At 41.4% G+C, this 17191-nt stretch overlaps 2 protein-coding genes across 3 annotated transcripts; both read right to left on the reverse strand.

Annotated features, from left to right (window-relative positions):
* Positions 1–3675: 3675 nt before the first annotated feature.
* LOC148396050 (mucin-2-like) lies at positions 3676–12596 on the reverse strand. The gene is made up of 22 exons (XM_088378404.1): positions 12485–12596; positions 11880–11918; positions 11304–11565; positions 11104–11218; positions 10657–10729; positions 10478–10566; positions 10195–10405; positions 9987–10115; positions 9434–9551; positions 9213–9351; positions 8934–9038; positions 8793–8862; positions 8552–8689; positions 8319–8483; positions 7983–8077; positions 7621–7763; positions 7328–7511; positions 6352–6503; positions 6134–6272; positions 5947–6054; positions 5403–5494; positions 3676–3895 (listed from the first exon to the last, which is right to left on the reverse strand). Exons 1-22 carry the CDS (start codon positions 12567–12569, stop codon positions 3676–3678), a joined length of 2871 nt encoding a protein of 956 aa, XP_088234530.1. The 5' UTR covers positions 12570–12596.
* Positions 12597–14244: 1648 nt separating this feature from the next.
* LOC148396051 (intestinal mucin-like protein) lies at positions 14245–16116 on the reverse strand. Of its 2 annotated transcripts, none has more exons than XM_088378898.1 (6): positions 15932–16116; positions 15207–15305; positions 14913–15041; positions 14793–14832; positions 14586–14709; positions 14245–14514 (listed from the first exon to the last, which is right to left on the reverse strand). In XM_088378898.1, exons 1-6 carry the CDS (start codon positions 15950–15952, stop codon positions 14304–14306), a joined length of 624 nt encoding a protein of 207 aa, XP_088235024.1. In that variant the 5' UTR covers positions 15953–16116; the 3' UTR covers positions 14245–14303. The 2 variants fall into 2 exon arrangements, with proteins under 2 accessions (XP_088235024.1, XP_088235023.1); XM_088378897.1 differs by lacking the exon at positions 15932–16116 and adding an exon at positions 15372–15871.
* Positions 16117–17191: the final 1075 nt, after the last annotated feature.

Raw genomic sequence — 17191 nt, forward strand, 5'->3', positions numbered from 1 at the left:
GGTACCTTTGCAGTTGTTATGGTGGTAGGCTTCTCTGTAGCCTGCGTTGTCAGTTTTTCTGTGGTTTTGGGAGTGGAGCTAGGTTGTTGTGTAGTTGCTCCCGTTACCTTTTCTGTCACCTTGGATGTAGTGGTGGAAATACCAGCAGTTTCTGAAACTGTGGTTGTGGGTTTTTGTACTATGGTGGTTGCAGTAGTTGGTCCTTCTGTAGCTGTTGTAGGGTTTTCCGTGGTAGTTGTGGGTTTTTCTGTTTTTGGAACAGTTGTGCTTATCTTTTCCGTTATTGCTGTGCTGGGTTTTTGTGTCACTGTGAATGTTGTGGTTTGGATTCCTGTTGCTGTGCTTGTAGATTCCGTACCTGTGGTTGGTCTCTCTGTTACTGTGGTGGGTTCTTCTGTGGCTGTGATGGTCGAGGTAGCAACGGTAGTGGTTTTTCCTGTGGTTACGGCAACAGTAGTACTAGCCTTCTGTGTCACCATGGTGGTGGGGTTTTCAGTAACTGTGGTGGGTTTTTCTGTGGTTGTTGTGATAGTGGTGGGTTCCTCTGTAAGTGTTATGGTGGTAGGCTTCTTTGTAGAAACTGTGGTCAGTTTTTCTGTGGTTTTGGGAGTAGAGCCAGGGAGTTGTGTAGTTGCTCCCGTGACCTTTTCTGTCACTTTGGATGTAGTGGTGGAAATACCAGCAGTTTCTGAAACTGTGCTTGTGGGTTTTTGTACTATGGTGGTTGCAGTAGTTGGTCTTTCTGTAGCTGTTGTGGGGTTTTCCGTGGTAGTTGTGGGTTTTTCTGTTTTTGGAACAGTTGTGCTTATCTTTTCCGTTGATACTGTGCTGGGTTTTTGTGTCACTGTAATTGTTGCGGTTTGGATTCCTGTTGCTGTGCTTGTAGACTCTGTACCTGTGGTTGGTCTCTCTGTTACTGTAGTGGGTTCTTCTGTGGCTGTGATGGTTGAGGTAGCAATGGTAGTAGTTTTTCCTGTGGTTAGGGCAACAATAGTACTAGCCTTCTGTGTCACCACGGTGGTGGGGTTTTCAGTAACTGTGGTGGGTTTTTCTGTGGTTGTGATCGTGGTGGGTTCCTCTGTAAGTGTCGTGGGTGGGACGGTTGTTGTTGTGGGGCTTTCAGTTGTTGTAGTTTGGACCTCTGGACTAAATGTAACCAAGGGTGCAGTTGAAGATGCAGTTGGAGGATTTGTATTTGTAACTATTTCAGGGGATGTGACTGCAGTCGTAGTGGAACCCTCTGTTGTTGTTCTGCGTGGCTTTGTAGTGGCTAAACTTTCAGCTGTTTTGGTGGTAGGCTTTTCTGTGGTTAGTGTTGTAATTTTTTCTGTGGTTTTGGCAGTGGAGCTTGGGTGTTCTGTTGCTGTCTCAGTTACTTCTTCTGTGAATTGGCCTGTAGTTGTGGTTTGTGAAGCTGTGGTTGTAGTTTTTTGTATTATGGTGGTCGGATGGCTTGGTCTTTCTGTAGTTGTCGTGGGGTTTTCCATGGTAGTCGTGGGGTTTTCAGTTGTTGGAACCATTGTGCTTATCTTTTCTGTTGATGCTGTGCTGTTTTTTTCTGTAACTGCAATTGTTGTAGTTTGGATCTCTGTTGCTGTGCTTTGAGATTCTGTAATGGTTGTCAGTCTTTCTGTTGCTGTGGTGGGTAGTTTTGTGGTTGTGATGGTTGTAGCATACACACTTGTGTGCTTTTCTGTTGTTAGAACAGTGCTGGCCTTTTGTGTAACTGTGCTGGTGGGGTTTTCTGTAACTGTGGCTGTTGTTGGTACTTCTGTAACTGTAGTAGGTCTTTCTGTGGCTGTGGTGGTATGAGCTTGCTCAGTAGTAAATGTGGTTGATTGAGTTGCAATAGTGGTTGTTGTGGGTGGCTTTTGTGTGGTTGATGTCACAGTGGTGGGTTCTATTGTAGTTGTGGTTGGTTCTTCCGTGGGTAGAATGGTTGTTTTAGCCATAGTTGGCTTTTCTGTGGTTGTGGCTACTGCAGTTGTGATCTTTTCTGTTGTAACTGCATTTGTTGTGGCACTTGTAGTTGTAGCTTTGGTTGGAGTGACACAATGTTTGATGCAACATTTGACTCTAATCTCGTAGTCATAACAGATGGTCGGTATGCCTTGTTCTTTGTTGTGACAGATCAGTCCATCTCTTGGGGTGCATGTTACTTTTTGACCAAGCTGATCCAAAGGTATATCGGGAAATGCTTTTGCTCTGCATTCTATTTCAAGTGGTTGTTTACAGGCATTCAGACTTGGATCAGTTATGTTTGCTGTAGTCTCATAATCTCCACCAATGAGGGTAGGGTCCGGGTAATGATTGTTGATCCAAGAAGACCAGTGACAGACAACACACTCTGATGGTGTTGATGTGGGTTTTGCTGTAGGTGTGGTGGTTTGGGCCTTTTCAGTTGTAAATGTTGGAGTAGCTGTCGGTGTGGATGGTTTTTGTGTAGTTGTTGTGGTGGTGGTGGGTTCTTTTGTAAATGTTGTGGGTTGGAGCGTTGCTGTGGTAGGTTTTTCTGTTGTTGTAGTTTGAGACTCGGTAACTGTCACCAAGGGTCCTGTCGACTGTGCAGTTGGAACAATTGTATTTGTGACAATTTCAGGGGTTGTCGTGATTGGTTTTCCGGTTGATGTGACTGCAGTTGTGGTGGGACCTTCTGTGGTGGTCCGTGGTGGCTTTGTTGTGGGTACCTTTGCAGTTGTTATGGTGGTAGGCTTTTCTGCAGCCTGCGTTGTCAGTTTTTCTGTGGTTTTGGGAGTGGAGCTAGGTTGTTGTGTAGTTGCTTCTGTTACCTTTTCTGTAACTTTGGACGTAGTGGTTGAAATACCAGAAGTTTCTAAAACTCTTGTTGTGGGTTTCTGTTCTATGGTCGTTGTAGTAGCTGGTCCTTTGGTAGTTGTTGTGGGAGTTTCTGTGGTAGTCGTGTGTTCTTCTGTTGTTTGCACAACTGTGCTTGTTTTCTCTGTTGATGTATTATTTTTTTCTGTAAATGTAATTGTTGTGGTTTGGATCTCTATTGATGTGCTTTGAGATTCTGTAAGAGTGGTTGGTCTTTCTGTAGCTGTGGTGGGTAGTTTTGTGGCTGTGGTGGTCGTAGTATTGGGTTTTTCGGTTGTTACAGAAACCGTAGTACTGGCCGTTTGGGTAACTGTGGTGATAGGATTTTCTGTAACTGTGGTGGGTTTTTCTGTGGTTGTGGTGGTTTTAGTCTGTTCAGTAGGAAGTGTGGTTTCCTTCGTTGACGTAGTTGTTGGTATGGTCGGCTTTTGTGTGGCTTTTGTCGTGGTGGTGGGTTCTTCTGCAATTGTGGTGTGTTGTTCTGTGGGTGGAATGGTTGTTCTGGCCATAGTGGTAGGCTTTTCTGTGGTTTTAGCTAGAGTAGTGGTAGGTTTTTCTGTTGTGGCCCTTACAGTTGCTTTGGTTGGAGTGACACAATTGTTGATGCAACATTTGATTCTAATCTCATAGTCATAACAGATTGGAGGTACACCTTGTTCTTTGTTATGACAGATGAGTCCATCTGTCGGGTTGCATGTTACTTTTTGACCTAGCTGATCTAAAGGTACATCAGGAAATACTTTTGCTCTGCATTCTATTTCAAGTGGTTGTTTGCAGGCATTCAGACTTAGATCAGTTATGTTCGCTGTAGTTTCATAATCTCCACCATTGTGGGTCGGGTCAGGGTAATGATTGTTGATCCAAGAAGACCAGTGACAGACAACACACTGCGATGGTGTTGATGTTCGTCCAGATGTAACTGTTGGGGTAGTCGTTGTTGGCGTGGATGGCTTTTGTGTTGTTGTAATTGTAGTAGGCTCTTTTGTGAATGTTGTGGGTTTGAAGGATATTGTGATGGGTTTCACTGTGGTAGTTTGGGCCTTTGTAGAGGTTAGTCTTTCTATAATAGCCAAAACATAACAACCAAAAATAATCAGTGTGTTATACAGGGCAATAATATGTATTGTACTCATGCTGTACTCCATATTTCACTGTTGATCATTACCTGTTGTCACAAACACAAATTGTGATGTCGTCATTGGTTTCTCCGTAGTTGAAGAACTGCAGGCTTGGACTTCTCTTGTAATATTTCCATGTTCTCCACAAGTAGCAGTAATACAGGTACCATCTCCATCATGAGTGTCGTATACTATATCTCCATAATTGTATAATTCTCCATTATATGAGCAAACACAATCTGCAAAACAATGCAAAGATTATTTTTAAAAGATTTTTTATCTTAGAGGACTTTAAAAAAGTAACAATACAATTATCAGTTTTTACCTTCAATGTTGTAGGAGCACTGCCTCTCTGATGAAGAACATTGACTAAAGTGGAAATGAAACAATTTGATTTTAAAAATAGATGTAGTATTGATGTTTTTAGAGTTTGGATGGAAAAAAATCCTACCATTTTTGACAGTTTTCTACCAGGGGCATTGTCTCTCCTTCGGCATAATGCTTCCCTTCATCATCATAGCACCCGCATTGCTCCAGTGACACACACTTCATTGTTACCTCTTCCAAAAACGGTTGATTGGGTGGACATCTTGGATAACAACCTTAAAGAACATTACAACTTTCAATGGTACCAGCACATAATTGGCAGAACCAGAAAGACAACCCTTAAGGTGCCTCCATTTTACTGACTGATGCTGATCATGAGCAAGGTACCTTCTAAAGCTGGGATGTGAGTATAGCACTTTCCAGAGGGATTCCTGCAAGTCTTCATGCAAGGTTTTCCACAAGCTTCATAATGCCATTCACACTCACCATCGGGATTGTAGTAATCACAGAAAAGAGCTGATTAAAGAAATGAACGTTAAGAAGTAGAATATAAAACAGATAGTTCAATCATTTAAACACTGTTGATTTATTTATAGCGGTATGTATGTACATTATACCATTTTATGACATTTTATGAGGAACAGAATATTTATTTATCTAGTATGAGAAACAGTCAGTATTATGCAGGGTTGGATTTAAATTTATTCTGCAGAATTTTTTTTTAGGATGAGCACTTACGACAGATAGACGGAGTTCTCCATTTTATACAAGCTCCAGCCTCATTACAGGCTGCTGCATAGGCGGCTACGGCTGAGCAGTAGCATTCGCAATCACCTCCAGTATTACACGCGCATGTGTCTCTTACACAAGCATTATAATAATGCTGGGGATCCACCTTTGAAGAATAAAAAAAAAAAAAGATAGAGTTTGATTTATAACTCACAAATGTTAGTAGATTTTTTTTTTTGCATTACCTTTGAATGGCAGGTATCAAACACTGCACTGTTGATAATGCTGCAACGTTTTAGTGCCCATGCCTGCCTATGAGAGTAAAGCGTGCAAGGACTTGTAAGCGCATTTGTGTTGGCACAGCTCTGGGACACTTTCCAGCTGTTGCCGAACTTGAAGGCGTCTACCACCACCTCTTTATTTCGGGTGGTAAAGTCATTCTTGATGTTTCCGTCGTAATTCCCACATAATCCACAAACTTTTCCCTGGAATAAATTAAACAGAATTAGTTTATAGAGATGACGCCAATCACTTATACGGGTTTCCTCACCTTAAATGCGGAGCTCAATTTGATCATGAGTGTTGTCTTCTTATTCCAGATGAGAGTTAGACCATTCTTTGCCTCAATGACAAGATATAACCCAATAGTATGGACTTTATAGGGTATTTCTAACCCTGTGTTATGTTTTATAACAGTTCCTTCTTTAAGGATAATTTCACTATTCTGGAAGAAAGACAAAAATGTTGATTAATTTAATTGATTAAATCACAATGCTGTACAATGCATATATTTTTATTTTATTTACATCGTGTTAGCTAAATTTCAGATTTGTTCGCATTATTATTGTAACCTCATCTTTGATTTACTGACTTATATTTTATTCTTTATTACTGACTTTTATTTTATACTATTGCTTATTATAATAGAATGATATACCCCTAAGTAGAGCTTGATAGCAGTCGAGCAAATGGTTTCACTTGGTCCACATGGAATGCTCTCTGTAAGAACCCTGAAGGTGCCGTTCTTGTTTTCCCCACAGTAATCCTAGATGACAATGATGTCAGAGAAAAATATTTACGATGCAAGCAAGCAAAAAAGAAAAATCACATAATACAAGTGATACCTGGGTAAAGACGTAGCCACAATCCCCATTAAAGGAGAATTTCTTGTCATCGTAGGTGATGTAATGGCCTTCTCCATATATTGCACAGATTCCATCACATTGTTGACTGGTGCATTCCCATTGTCGGCTCTTACAAGTGCTTTGATCACATAATAAAATTCACATAAGGTAAGTAGCACGCAACACTAATGCAAAAGGACACTTAAGAGAATGCATACCAGGTGTTGCAGTCCACTTTAACAGTCTCTCCAGGCTTGTAGGATTGTCCGTTATAAGTGCAGGGACAATCCGTCTCCTCGATGCAACCTCCTTTACCGTCGGACAACAAGCCAGCAGGACATACGCAGCCTGACACGCAATGTGTGCTAACCTGAACAGCAGAAGCACAATGGCAAATTCAACCACAGTGAACGAATAATATCAGTCCTGAATAATTTGAGTCTTACACATTCTGTGTCCAGAGTTTGACAAGTCTTTTGGCACTCTGACCCTGTGTCACCAGGCTTTGCATTTGAGCAGTTGAAGAAAGTCATTGGAGCATTGCATGCTAAACAGAGAGCACAATTGTTAGCATGAACATCATTAGCATTGGTTAAAAAAATCCATACTTAATTTTCATTATTATTTTCATTATAGAATAATCAAAAAGGTAATTCTGAACTATTTAAAAAAATGTTTTGATGGGTGTTTTGTGTGCTTACATTCAGTCAGATGGTTTCCTGTACAGTTGAGCTTCCCACCATGGCAGACGCTGAAATAGATAAAAAATATAGCTTGTCCATGATAGGATCAAGTGAACATGTTTGTGATGTCATCCTATTTAAGTTCACCTCTAGACCAGTGGTTTTTAACCTGGGTTTGATCGAACCCTGGTATGTCAACAAGGCAACAGCAGAAGTCATACTGATTTGCTGGTATGTCATTAACCCCCCCCCAAGAGGGGTTCGGTGAATGCGCATATGAAACTGATGGGGTTCGGTACTACCGACACCTCCCCCCCCCCCCCCCCCCCCCCCCCCCCAAAGAGGGGTTCGGTGAATGCGCATATGAAACTGATGGGGTTTGGTACCTCCAAAAAGGTTAAGAACCACTGCTCTAGACGTTCTAGTGTATTTCAGAAAATCTTTCAGGAAATTTTACTCGAATACTAAATCCTTGACTCTTTATGAGTACTCACCAAGTCTGTCCATGGACCCTGATGATCTGCTTTGGCCGCAGCACCATGTCGCCCACATGGCAGGAGCATTGAGAGGCCAGCACACACTCTCCCCTCTCGTTGAGATAAGTTCCCTCAGCGCAGCCGCAGCCGTCCACGGGGGTCAAATCGGCGTCGCAAGTTAAGTCCGGCTGACCCAGAGAGTGGCACGTGCGTCCACAGCTTGTCATGTGATAGTCAAACACTAAAGTCGAAGGGCAAGCTGATGTGTATTTTCCTATCGAAAGAACATACAATACCATTAGTCTAAATCCAAATGATAAAACCGCACATTGGGTGAAACTCACCGCACACGACCTCTCGCCATCCTATCAAGGAGACGCCGGCAGCGGCACACGCGTGAACGTAGGAGGAGATGGTAGCACATACGGAGTCCAAATTGTTTTCACCAGCACATGTGTCGTATATACAAGACTGTAGGGAGAGAACACATCAAGCTTAATGTGTTAATATCACTCACTCCCATTGACGGCTATGGACGTCAAAAATCCATTTTAACTGGGCTGGCAGTGATGTTCGCTAAGGATGTTATATAGTCATTGATCAATTTGATTATATGTAATATATTTTACATGCAGGAAATGTATGCAATATTTTCCTTGGTCCTTTTAGACACGTAGCACAAATGCTTACAGCCAGATAGTCCTCTGGGTTGATCTCAGAATGGCATTTGGAAAACACCCCAGTTGTGTCAGTCAGTAGGGAGCACCAGTGGTGAGCGTATTTTTCTGAAAAGACATAAAAACGTACAGTATCAGGAAAAGTGGAATGTAGTTCTAAATTTCTTTTAAATATATAACTGTACAGTTAATGACGGTTTTAACACGGTGACTGCCTCGCCTTGAAATAGATTTTTTCCTAGATCCAGTATTTCCTATTTCACCGTATATTGATTTGGACATGATCACTGTATTTAGATATACATCACAATAATATTGCATTTAAAAAAAAAAAATCACAATAGCTTACCCTTGTGTACACTCAGAAGGCAGGGGTCACCGAGTGTATGGTTGACATCTGGACAGCCTCCTTTAGTCTTCCACGAGTTGGCAAACGCGGCAGCCGTTCCCTCAATCATCCCACTGCTGGTTCTGAAGTCATTGGATTCAACATCGTTAAAATCTCCACAAAGACCTGCAAAGAGAGAAATTAATTACATGATGGAACAGAGAAGCCAGGCCAGACAAAAGTTTTCACCTCACCTTGGAGTTTGCCTTTATGGGGAAGACTAGCTTTAATATAAACCTGCATGATGGGCGTGAGCTGAACCTCGAGGTGAAGACCATAGACAGTGTGGATCACAACGTAAAAGGTGGATGGGCTGAAGACTGTCACGTCATCTGTAGAGAAAACAAACACGTAATTACCGAGTGAATAAAAGTGATCCAATGTCTTCATTTGTCATGACAGGAAATACAAAAGGACCCAAAAAAAAGCACCCACCCATGAAGAAAGGCAAACGAGAGGTGAGTTTGTTGACAAAAACTTGACCGCTCGAGTCAACAGCAATCATCTGTTTGTGGAGAATACATTCGATATAATAAAATATGTCTTCAGTTGTGTGTAAACAAAAACAATCCTTACCGTGGACTTGGGCAGCAGTAGAGTGACTGCAGTCAGGCATGTTGATTGATCGGATTTTTCACATCTGACAAGGTCACCCAGGACAATGAAAGTCCCGTTCATCTCCTACAGAGAAAAACAAGCATTGGAACACACATAACATCTATGGATCAAATACTATTACCAGGTATCGATACCAGCTAGCATCCATATCTCAAGGCTAATTTGGAATTAGAGCAACATTATCAAGAAAAATTTCAATTTTTTAGCATTCAGCTTGTCTTGCGCAACAGGCCTTACCTTTGTAAGAACATAAGAGCAGTCCCCATGGAAAGTGTATGTCTTATCATCATAAGTGGAGATGTGTGACCCGCCGAGTACAGAGCAGACACCAGGGCAGTCAGTGTCATGGCACTTCCATTCGCCGTGAGAACATGTGCTGCGAAAAAATTTGCGGAAAGTCAGCTTTGTAAAGCAACTTGACTAAACTGGATGAAGAAGAGAGTGAAATTGGTCATCACCATGTCTGACAGGCCCTGGAGTAGGATTCGCCAGGTTTATAAGGTTTGCCGTTGTGCATACAGGAGCACTGATCGGCGGGCAAACAGCCGCTATCACCAATGTCGTCCAAGAGAGTCCCTTAGAGGACAAGTTAGAAAATTAGTGGTTGAGTTGTTTGTTGTCTAAGCATAAGCAATAACATGGGAGGACATGCTTGATTCATTGATTGTTCATGCCTAATAATATACAGTCTCACTAAAAATATGAATACATATTTATCCAGATGTTTTAAGCATCATACAGAAATTGCAAGATACATATACTGCACATCAATGGCAGAGCTACGGGGGGGGCAGTAGGGGCACTGACCCCCTCTGAAATATGCTTGGACCTCTCCAAGAGTCAGATGAGATTCATTTTTGGCTATTTTCCAGTTTTTCCCATTTCTCATTATGTGATTATTGCTCACTCAATAGTCAAAGCAAAAAAAAAAAAAAAAAAAATAATCATCTGAAAGTTAAATCACACCTAGCTCAAGACAGCAGCATTGTTTCTGTATATATAAAATCCTACCAGGTGGACAGAAGCATCCATCTACGCAGTGTTCCTCACACACTTGGCTCCTCTGTGGGTCGCTGCAGGTGTCCATGCAAGGGCTCCCACATTCTTTGTACTCCATGTTAAACGGGCATGTTTTCTTAGCTATTATTCACGAAAGAGGAGTAAAAGTGAATTAAAGTTTTTCAGATGAATTAGCATCTCAAATATTTGTTTTCCTCACCGCACAAATGCGCATTCCATTCCTGCGGCGCCCCGCCTGCGTGTGCGCATTGCCGTGAGTATTCTGCCATGGTTGAACACAAGCAGGACGTGGAGTTGCTTTTACAGGCGCACAAGTCCTTTACACAAGCGTCCACAAAGGCCGCACTGTTGATTCGCTCGTGACAGCTCAGGAAGGAAGCCTCGGACACAAAACTCTCACAGTCAGCCCTCTGCGGAGAAAAGCAACGTGTTGAATTTGTGTTTGATAAATATTAATTTGAGGCTATCGTCCAATTCGATACCTGACTTATGGAGCAGGTTTGAGGGGAAGGAGGCAAGATTTTGTCACAGTTGTCAGTTTTCCAGGCTTCGTCTAATTCCTCAAGAGACCCTGGAAAAGAGTGTTTGGTACATTTAAATACTGACTTTGTGTTAGGCTAGAATAGTGTCATATAATCTTCCTCGCACAATCTTTACTCACCATCAGTGTGGTCTCCATTGAAATCCCCACACAACCCACAAGTCTGATTCTTGTATTTAGAATCCAACTCAACCTGGAAATTGTGTCAAAATACACAGTGTTTAAGATTTCAACCCGTAAATGTTCCTGTCGGGTCATCAGGTAAATTGATGGCCTCTTATTTATTGTATTAATTGTGAAGTCCAAAAAATATAACATTAAATCGTTAGCATTTTATTTTGGGTAATATTCCATCATGAATAACCATGCTAGCCATGTAGCCGCTTTAGCGTGTTGCCAAGCATGCGTGTTAGTGATCTAATGGCATTTCTTTGGGCAGAGACGCGATCAGCAAAGCCCTCAATAAATTCCATATCAGCAAGGCTTTAGTTTTTTGGGGGCTTGGAACGATTTAATTGCGATTCCATTCATTTCAATGGGGAAGGATGACTTGGTGAATGGACCTACCCAGAGCGTGTCTTCTTCATTCCACATGACAATGACGCCACTTGTCGCCTCAAACTTAACATAGGAGAATGTTCTCATGATGGACAGGCCTGCTTGACTGAAAGGCAACGTCACACTGGAGGGAGAAATGACAGCAAATATGGGTTAACCTCCATGCATGACCCATAAAACCTGAAATGTTAATGTTCACACATACTCACATCTCATCATTGACCATGATGGAAGAATTGGAGAGTTCCACCACCACACCTTCCAGTCTCATGGTGATCCATTTGAGAGGAGCAGACCCGTCTGTCACCTGTCGTTGCAGCTGGATGTTAAAGTCCTCATAGCTTCCCTTACAGTTGGATGCAAGGAGATAGTTGCAGTTGGAGCGAAGCTGGAAGAATTCTCCGTCGAAAGTCCGGAAATGGTAGTTTCCCCATGTGCTGCAGAACTGGTTGTCGTGGGATGCGCTCACTTCTGTAATGGAGTTACAAATGAAGTGACATGGAAACAGCTGAATAATTTTTAAAACCTTTTTTGTCTTTAAACAGGCCATATGATGGGAAATCGACTGTCGAGTAAAATTTCAATTATCAATTAATTTAAAATGACATTCTATATTAGAGCCCCTTCAGAAATCTGTGTAGCCCCCAGCATTTTATTTAATATTCTAAAATATACGAAGCCCCGTGACAAAAACAAAAACAAATGCCGTAGCCATCTATATCGTCACAGATATGTTTTTAAAACACAAGAAATTTCACAATTTGTCTTCTTTAAAATGACCTCACCTGTAAATACTGGCACTGCTGTCACGGTCTGAAGTGGGACTTGAAAAGGAAAAATCAATTACTAAATGAAGAAATTTCCATTCACTCATTGCTACCCACACATTTACTGCATTGTTACACATAGCCAAAATCAAACTGCATAAATCAAACAGGAGAGCAATAATACCATGTACTACTTCATCTGATAAATTTTAATTTTGCAACCCTACAACTTATTTCTAGCATTGCCTTGCAACTTGGGATCAAAGTCAGCTAGTTTAATGCCAACAGAATAGAAAATGCCATTGAGTGATAGCGTTTATGTTTTAGAATGTTTCAGAATGTTTTAAAGTTCAAATGCGTATTTAAAAATATACGGTGCTGCAACACATATAGACAGACAAGATCAAAAATATTTACTAACAGATAGTTACTTAATTAAATTTAATTTATCTATTAAATTTTTTTTATTTATTTAATACATTGACGCAATCTAATTAATATTTGAATTAATCATGATGCACTAACTTTAATTCTACATTCTATTTTTATTGTTTGGGCGACTGAAAATTTAACGGCCTTTCCATTTCTACACCGACACAGCTCTTCCTTGGGGTAATACATACCACTGGATGCAGCAGACAGTCCAAAGTAGATGCTGATCCATGGGATCACCCATCCAGGCGCCATCCTGTGTGTTTCCATTGGCATCAACCGGGTAAACTGGACCCAAATGACTACTGACATTTAATATAGTTCATTAGCTGTTTGCAATTTAGGAGGGGTAATATTGTGACACTGTGGGTGTCAGCACCATATGCTTATAATAACACATCTTCTCCATCTCCATGTGACGTGATCCCTTGATATATGTTCATGATAATCTTTCCACATCACCGTACGTCCTCCTGTAAGTAAAGCCAACATTTAAAATGTATCTAGTGTATTGTCAGTGCTGATGGATGGTGAAAATGTAGTTTTCTACTTTATGATATGCTTATGTTAATGTATTTCTCTGCTTTCTGTACAAGGAAGTTGCCAGTGTGGTGTTGTTGTTACTTAAGCAATGAGTGTATGCTCTTCTCAGTCAACTAGAACATTTCAAACAGTGGGCAGTGCCTCTTTATCTACTGAGGTGTCCATGTCTTAAAGTCTTTATGCATATGGGCCGACCGTACCTTGACTAAATATTAGTCATCTCATCATTCTAATCAAGCATGGATCCACTAAAAGTCATATCTAGCCAAGCATGGTAAATTCTAGATGAGTTGGCAGCTTTTAGAAAGTTTATGGACATACAGAAAAGCAATTGGAAATGAGGCCAAAAATGATGGAATGAGGAAAAATAAAACTCACATTCTCCCAAAAAAGCTTGGACGCAAAAACCACTCATATTCACACAAACCTCACTCATAAAAAAAAAAAAAAAAAAAAAACTTCCACATCAGGAAATTCTCATATTTATAAAAATTCAAGACCCCGAAAAACGTAAATGTCAGAAAATATCTCACATATCCTGAAATTAAAAAAATCAGTAACATACCAGCATTTGGGATTTGAGATGGCTTTTTGCTTCAGTTTTGACTTTCCTTGGATCTTATCTGGGATCACACACAAAAACATCATGTACAATAGGCCACATAATGTTTCACTTTCATTTATCCAAAATACAGAACTTTCTGCCCTCTTTGTTAAGTCCTGCCCCATCCTACTCACATATTTCTGTTTGTATAAACCCACTGAGTCATAGCTCACTTTTGGAAAATAAAATGTCCCGCTTAAGTTAAACATCATTGTGTCAATACGCATTCACAAGCTGGAGAACAATCAAGCCTCTCGTCAAAACCGTCTCCAGCAATTTGGCAAAGCTCTGACAACAAACCGTGCCCACTGCCACACTAAGACAAGCACGAGTGGATCTTTGCTATCTTTTATTTTAGGTGTGGACCCCTATAGTGTTTGTCCTTGGAGGATCTGCTTGACAGTCTTAGTTACAATGGGTATAAAAAGTCTACACACCCATGTTAAATGTCAAGATTTTGTGCTATCAAAAATGAGACCAAGATAAATCATTTCACAACTACCATGAATGTGAACAAAAAATATTTTGTGGGGTTGCACAAGTGTGCACACCCTCTTAACAAGGGCTGTGTTCAGAATTAACCAATCACCTGCCACAATTATAAATGCCTCTGATTAACAACAAATAAAGTTCACATGTTGTAGTAAACTTTGTTTATTTTATTTGCTTTTTAGCAGAAGCCTGAAGGTCTGAGCACAAAACGCTTCAGCTCAAACAAACCTACTAGAACAAAAGAAATGTATTTGTGTTAATCAAAGGCAATTAAAAAAAAAAGTGAAACACAAAAACACACTAAGACGATGATGAGATGCATAACTTTTTATTTAATGTTCAATGTCAGGAGCTGTGCCAACATGTTGCTATTACAAGAGAGTAAAACTTCGCCGTCTTCGAGCTGGAGCTGCCGCAGTTTTGGAGCAGTCGCTGAGGGCACATCTACACTCGTCCACGTGGATGTAGGTGTAAGGAACGACGTCTCCGTTGAGACACAGCAAGTCGACCGTGCGATTGCTAGATCGGTACCCCTTACAACAAGAGCAGGTCGGTTGCAGCGTGGCTGTCTCCGGTGAGTATCTGAAGGCGCAAACAAAAAGTCAGATCAATAAATATGATCAATTCTTGTGTGTTGTGTGCAATGAGCGTACTTTGTGTAAGTGTTGCAAGATCCTTCACAATATGGAATGTCTAACTCCTCAGTAGATTGGCAGTTCTTGTGCGTGATGTGCACTTTATTTGGCACTGGCTTGCAAGCCTTTTCCTGCTCCATACCTTTTAGACAGAGAAGCACAATTAGCTGCCTTGTACCAAATTCACCACTAGGGTCAAAGAGTAAGAATATGATGGGTACTCACAAATTTGACAACATCCATTTGCTGCAGTTTGAATGGTGTCCTAAGGGAAGAAATATGAACGCAAAATGAGGCTTTTTTTTTAAATTGTGAATTATTTCTCAATAGATTGGTGAAACTTACAGGTTGACAGTTGCTTAGCTCGAATAGCGGGCACACAATTCGTGTGCCGATGGCAGTTAAAGTTTCGCCGCTCCTCACGCATGTGTAATGCTCACATTGATCGTTTGGTGGGGACCAAATGTCGCCTTGCTGGAAATATAATCGGTTGACTGTCACTTACAACGAGACACCCCAACAAACAAAAAAGCCCCAAAACATATATATGCTGTCTAAATTAACTCAATGTGAAATCTTGGCCTGTTTAGCTGAACACAAAGTTTTCATTCTGTTGTGTAAATGGCAACACTCACTTACCCTGAGCACCTGCTCATTTCCACTGACGTTGAAGATGCAATGCGTCTGAACACACCTTCCGCAGCATTCATTTGTTCGAGGTTCTGCATATCTAAAACCCTGAAAAAGAATTAAACAGTTTCAGTTCAATTGTATTTTTGTGCCTTGTGTGTGCGACTTGGCCACCTGGGAGCAGTACAATACGGACATACAGAACAGTCACACCTTCTCAGGAGCCAGTAATATACTACTAGAGATGCACCGATCCGATATCTGGATCGGATATCGGCCCCGATATCAACAAAATAGATGGATCGGGTATCGGAAAATGCAGCCGATCTGTGAGCCGATCCTTTCCTTAATCTATTGGGACGCGGGCTACGTCATACGTTAGCAGCACGTGTGCCGCATGCCACGAGAGTTTTCTAAACAAACGCAAACATGGAGCGAACGAAAGAGTCAGCTGTGTGGAGGTACTTTAAACTGAACACGCCAACTAGCTCGACGGCAGTTTGTAATGTCTGCAAAGCTAATGTTGCCAGGGGTGGTGGTAGTACTGCCAGTTATAGTACTACCAATTTAATTAAGCATCTCCAGAAACACCACGCAACGGAGCACCAGGAGTTCCAGCAGTTGAGCAGATCTAAGGGAGCGGGAGACGGACCTACACGGCAGTTAACGTTAGCAGATGCCCTGCAAAGACGGGAGAAATTCCCAGGCAATAGCGCAAAAGCTATGAGAATTACTGAGAAAGTGCTGGAATTCATGGTTTTGGATGGACAACCGATGAGTGCTGTTGAAAACGAGGGCTTCCGACGTTTACTTGAGCACCTGGAGCCACGGTACAATTTGCCATCGCGTATTTTTCTGAGACCGTACTGTCAGAAATGTATGAGAAAGTGTGCGAACACATGTTTACATCGCTTGATTATTGTATTTGACCAAGTCACTTGTTTATTCTCTTGTCCCGATGCTATATTTTATTTTTCCACATGTAGAGGTATGTAGCTTGTCAAGTCAACCATAATATCGGATTGGTATCGGGTATCGACCGATACGCAAACCCACGGCATCGGTATCGAAACTGAAAAAGCCGGATCGGTGCATCTCTATATACTACCCGATCTTTGCAGAGGATAAAGAATTTATAACTGTGAATATTGCTATATTACCTGTCTACATCTACGTATTGTAGACAAATATGTGTTATAATACTGCCTCACAGATGCCATTTATTACCCAATCTATAAAATTTCGCATTCATATCGCTGTTTTTTCAAAGCATAAAAATGGCCAAACAACAGGCCAAGTCCCAAATCAGGCCCCACCGCAGTTTGTACTGTACTTATTTTTACATACCTGTTCACAGAGCTGTTGGCATTGCTGAACCTCACACTTTATTTGTAATAAACCATTTGTGGGGTCCACCAGATCGGTACAGACACAGTCCTGACATGGAACCACAGGAACTGACTCACCAAGCTAGAGAATAAATAGGAAGTGTTCATAATAAGTGTATGATGCTGCAGCTTGAATTTACTGAAAGTTTCAAATATACTAAATAAATCATGTACCTGATATATACCGTTTTTGTGGACACAAACTTTTTTGGGCTCTGGAACGGAATAAGAGACATGGCAAGACGCATCATACGAGGTTAGGCTGATTAGTGGTCCTAGAAATTAAGCCCAAAAGTGAAAAGCTCACCGCATGTGTATTCAGGACAGCACTTCCCCTCTGGCACGTCGATATTGACAGTGAATCCAATTGGACACTCCGGGTCGATGTGTGGACAAGTGTTGCTTTGACATCCTGTGAATGAGACGAAATGACCTGAGACCACCTTTATCTTCATGACTATGAATAGATGGAAAGTGACAGTGCATCTTACGGCAAGCTAGAATGGAGCAGCACGGGTCTGCTGGGTTGGTCTGGTTAACAAGGGCGAATCCTGAAACGGAGCAGTTGAGGGCCGGCGGTCGCGGGCAAACCTTTGGTTGGCATGT

This window comes from Syngnathus floridae, chromosome 6 (assembly GCF_059516105.1).
Source record: "Syngnathus floridae isolate MCC-2025c chromosome 6, RoL_Sflo_1.0, whole genome shotgun sequence".
Taxonomy (NCBI): domain Eukaryota; kingdom Metazoa; phylum Chordata; class Actinopteri; order Syngnathiformes; family Syngnathidae; genus Syngnathus; species Syngnathus floridae.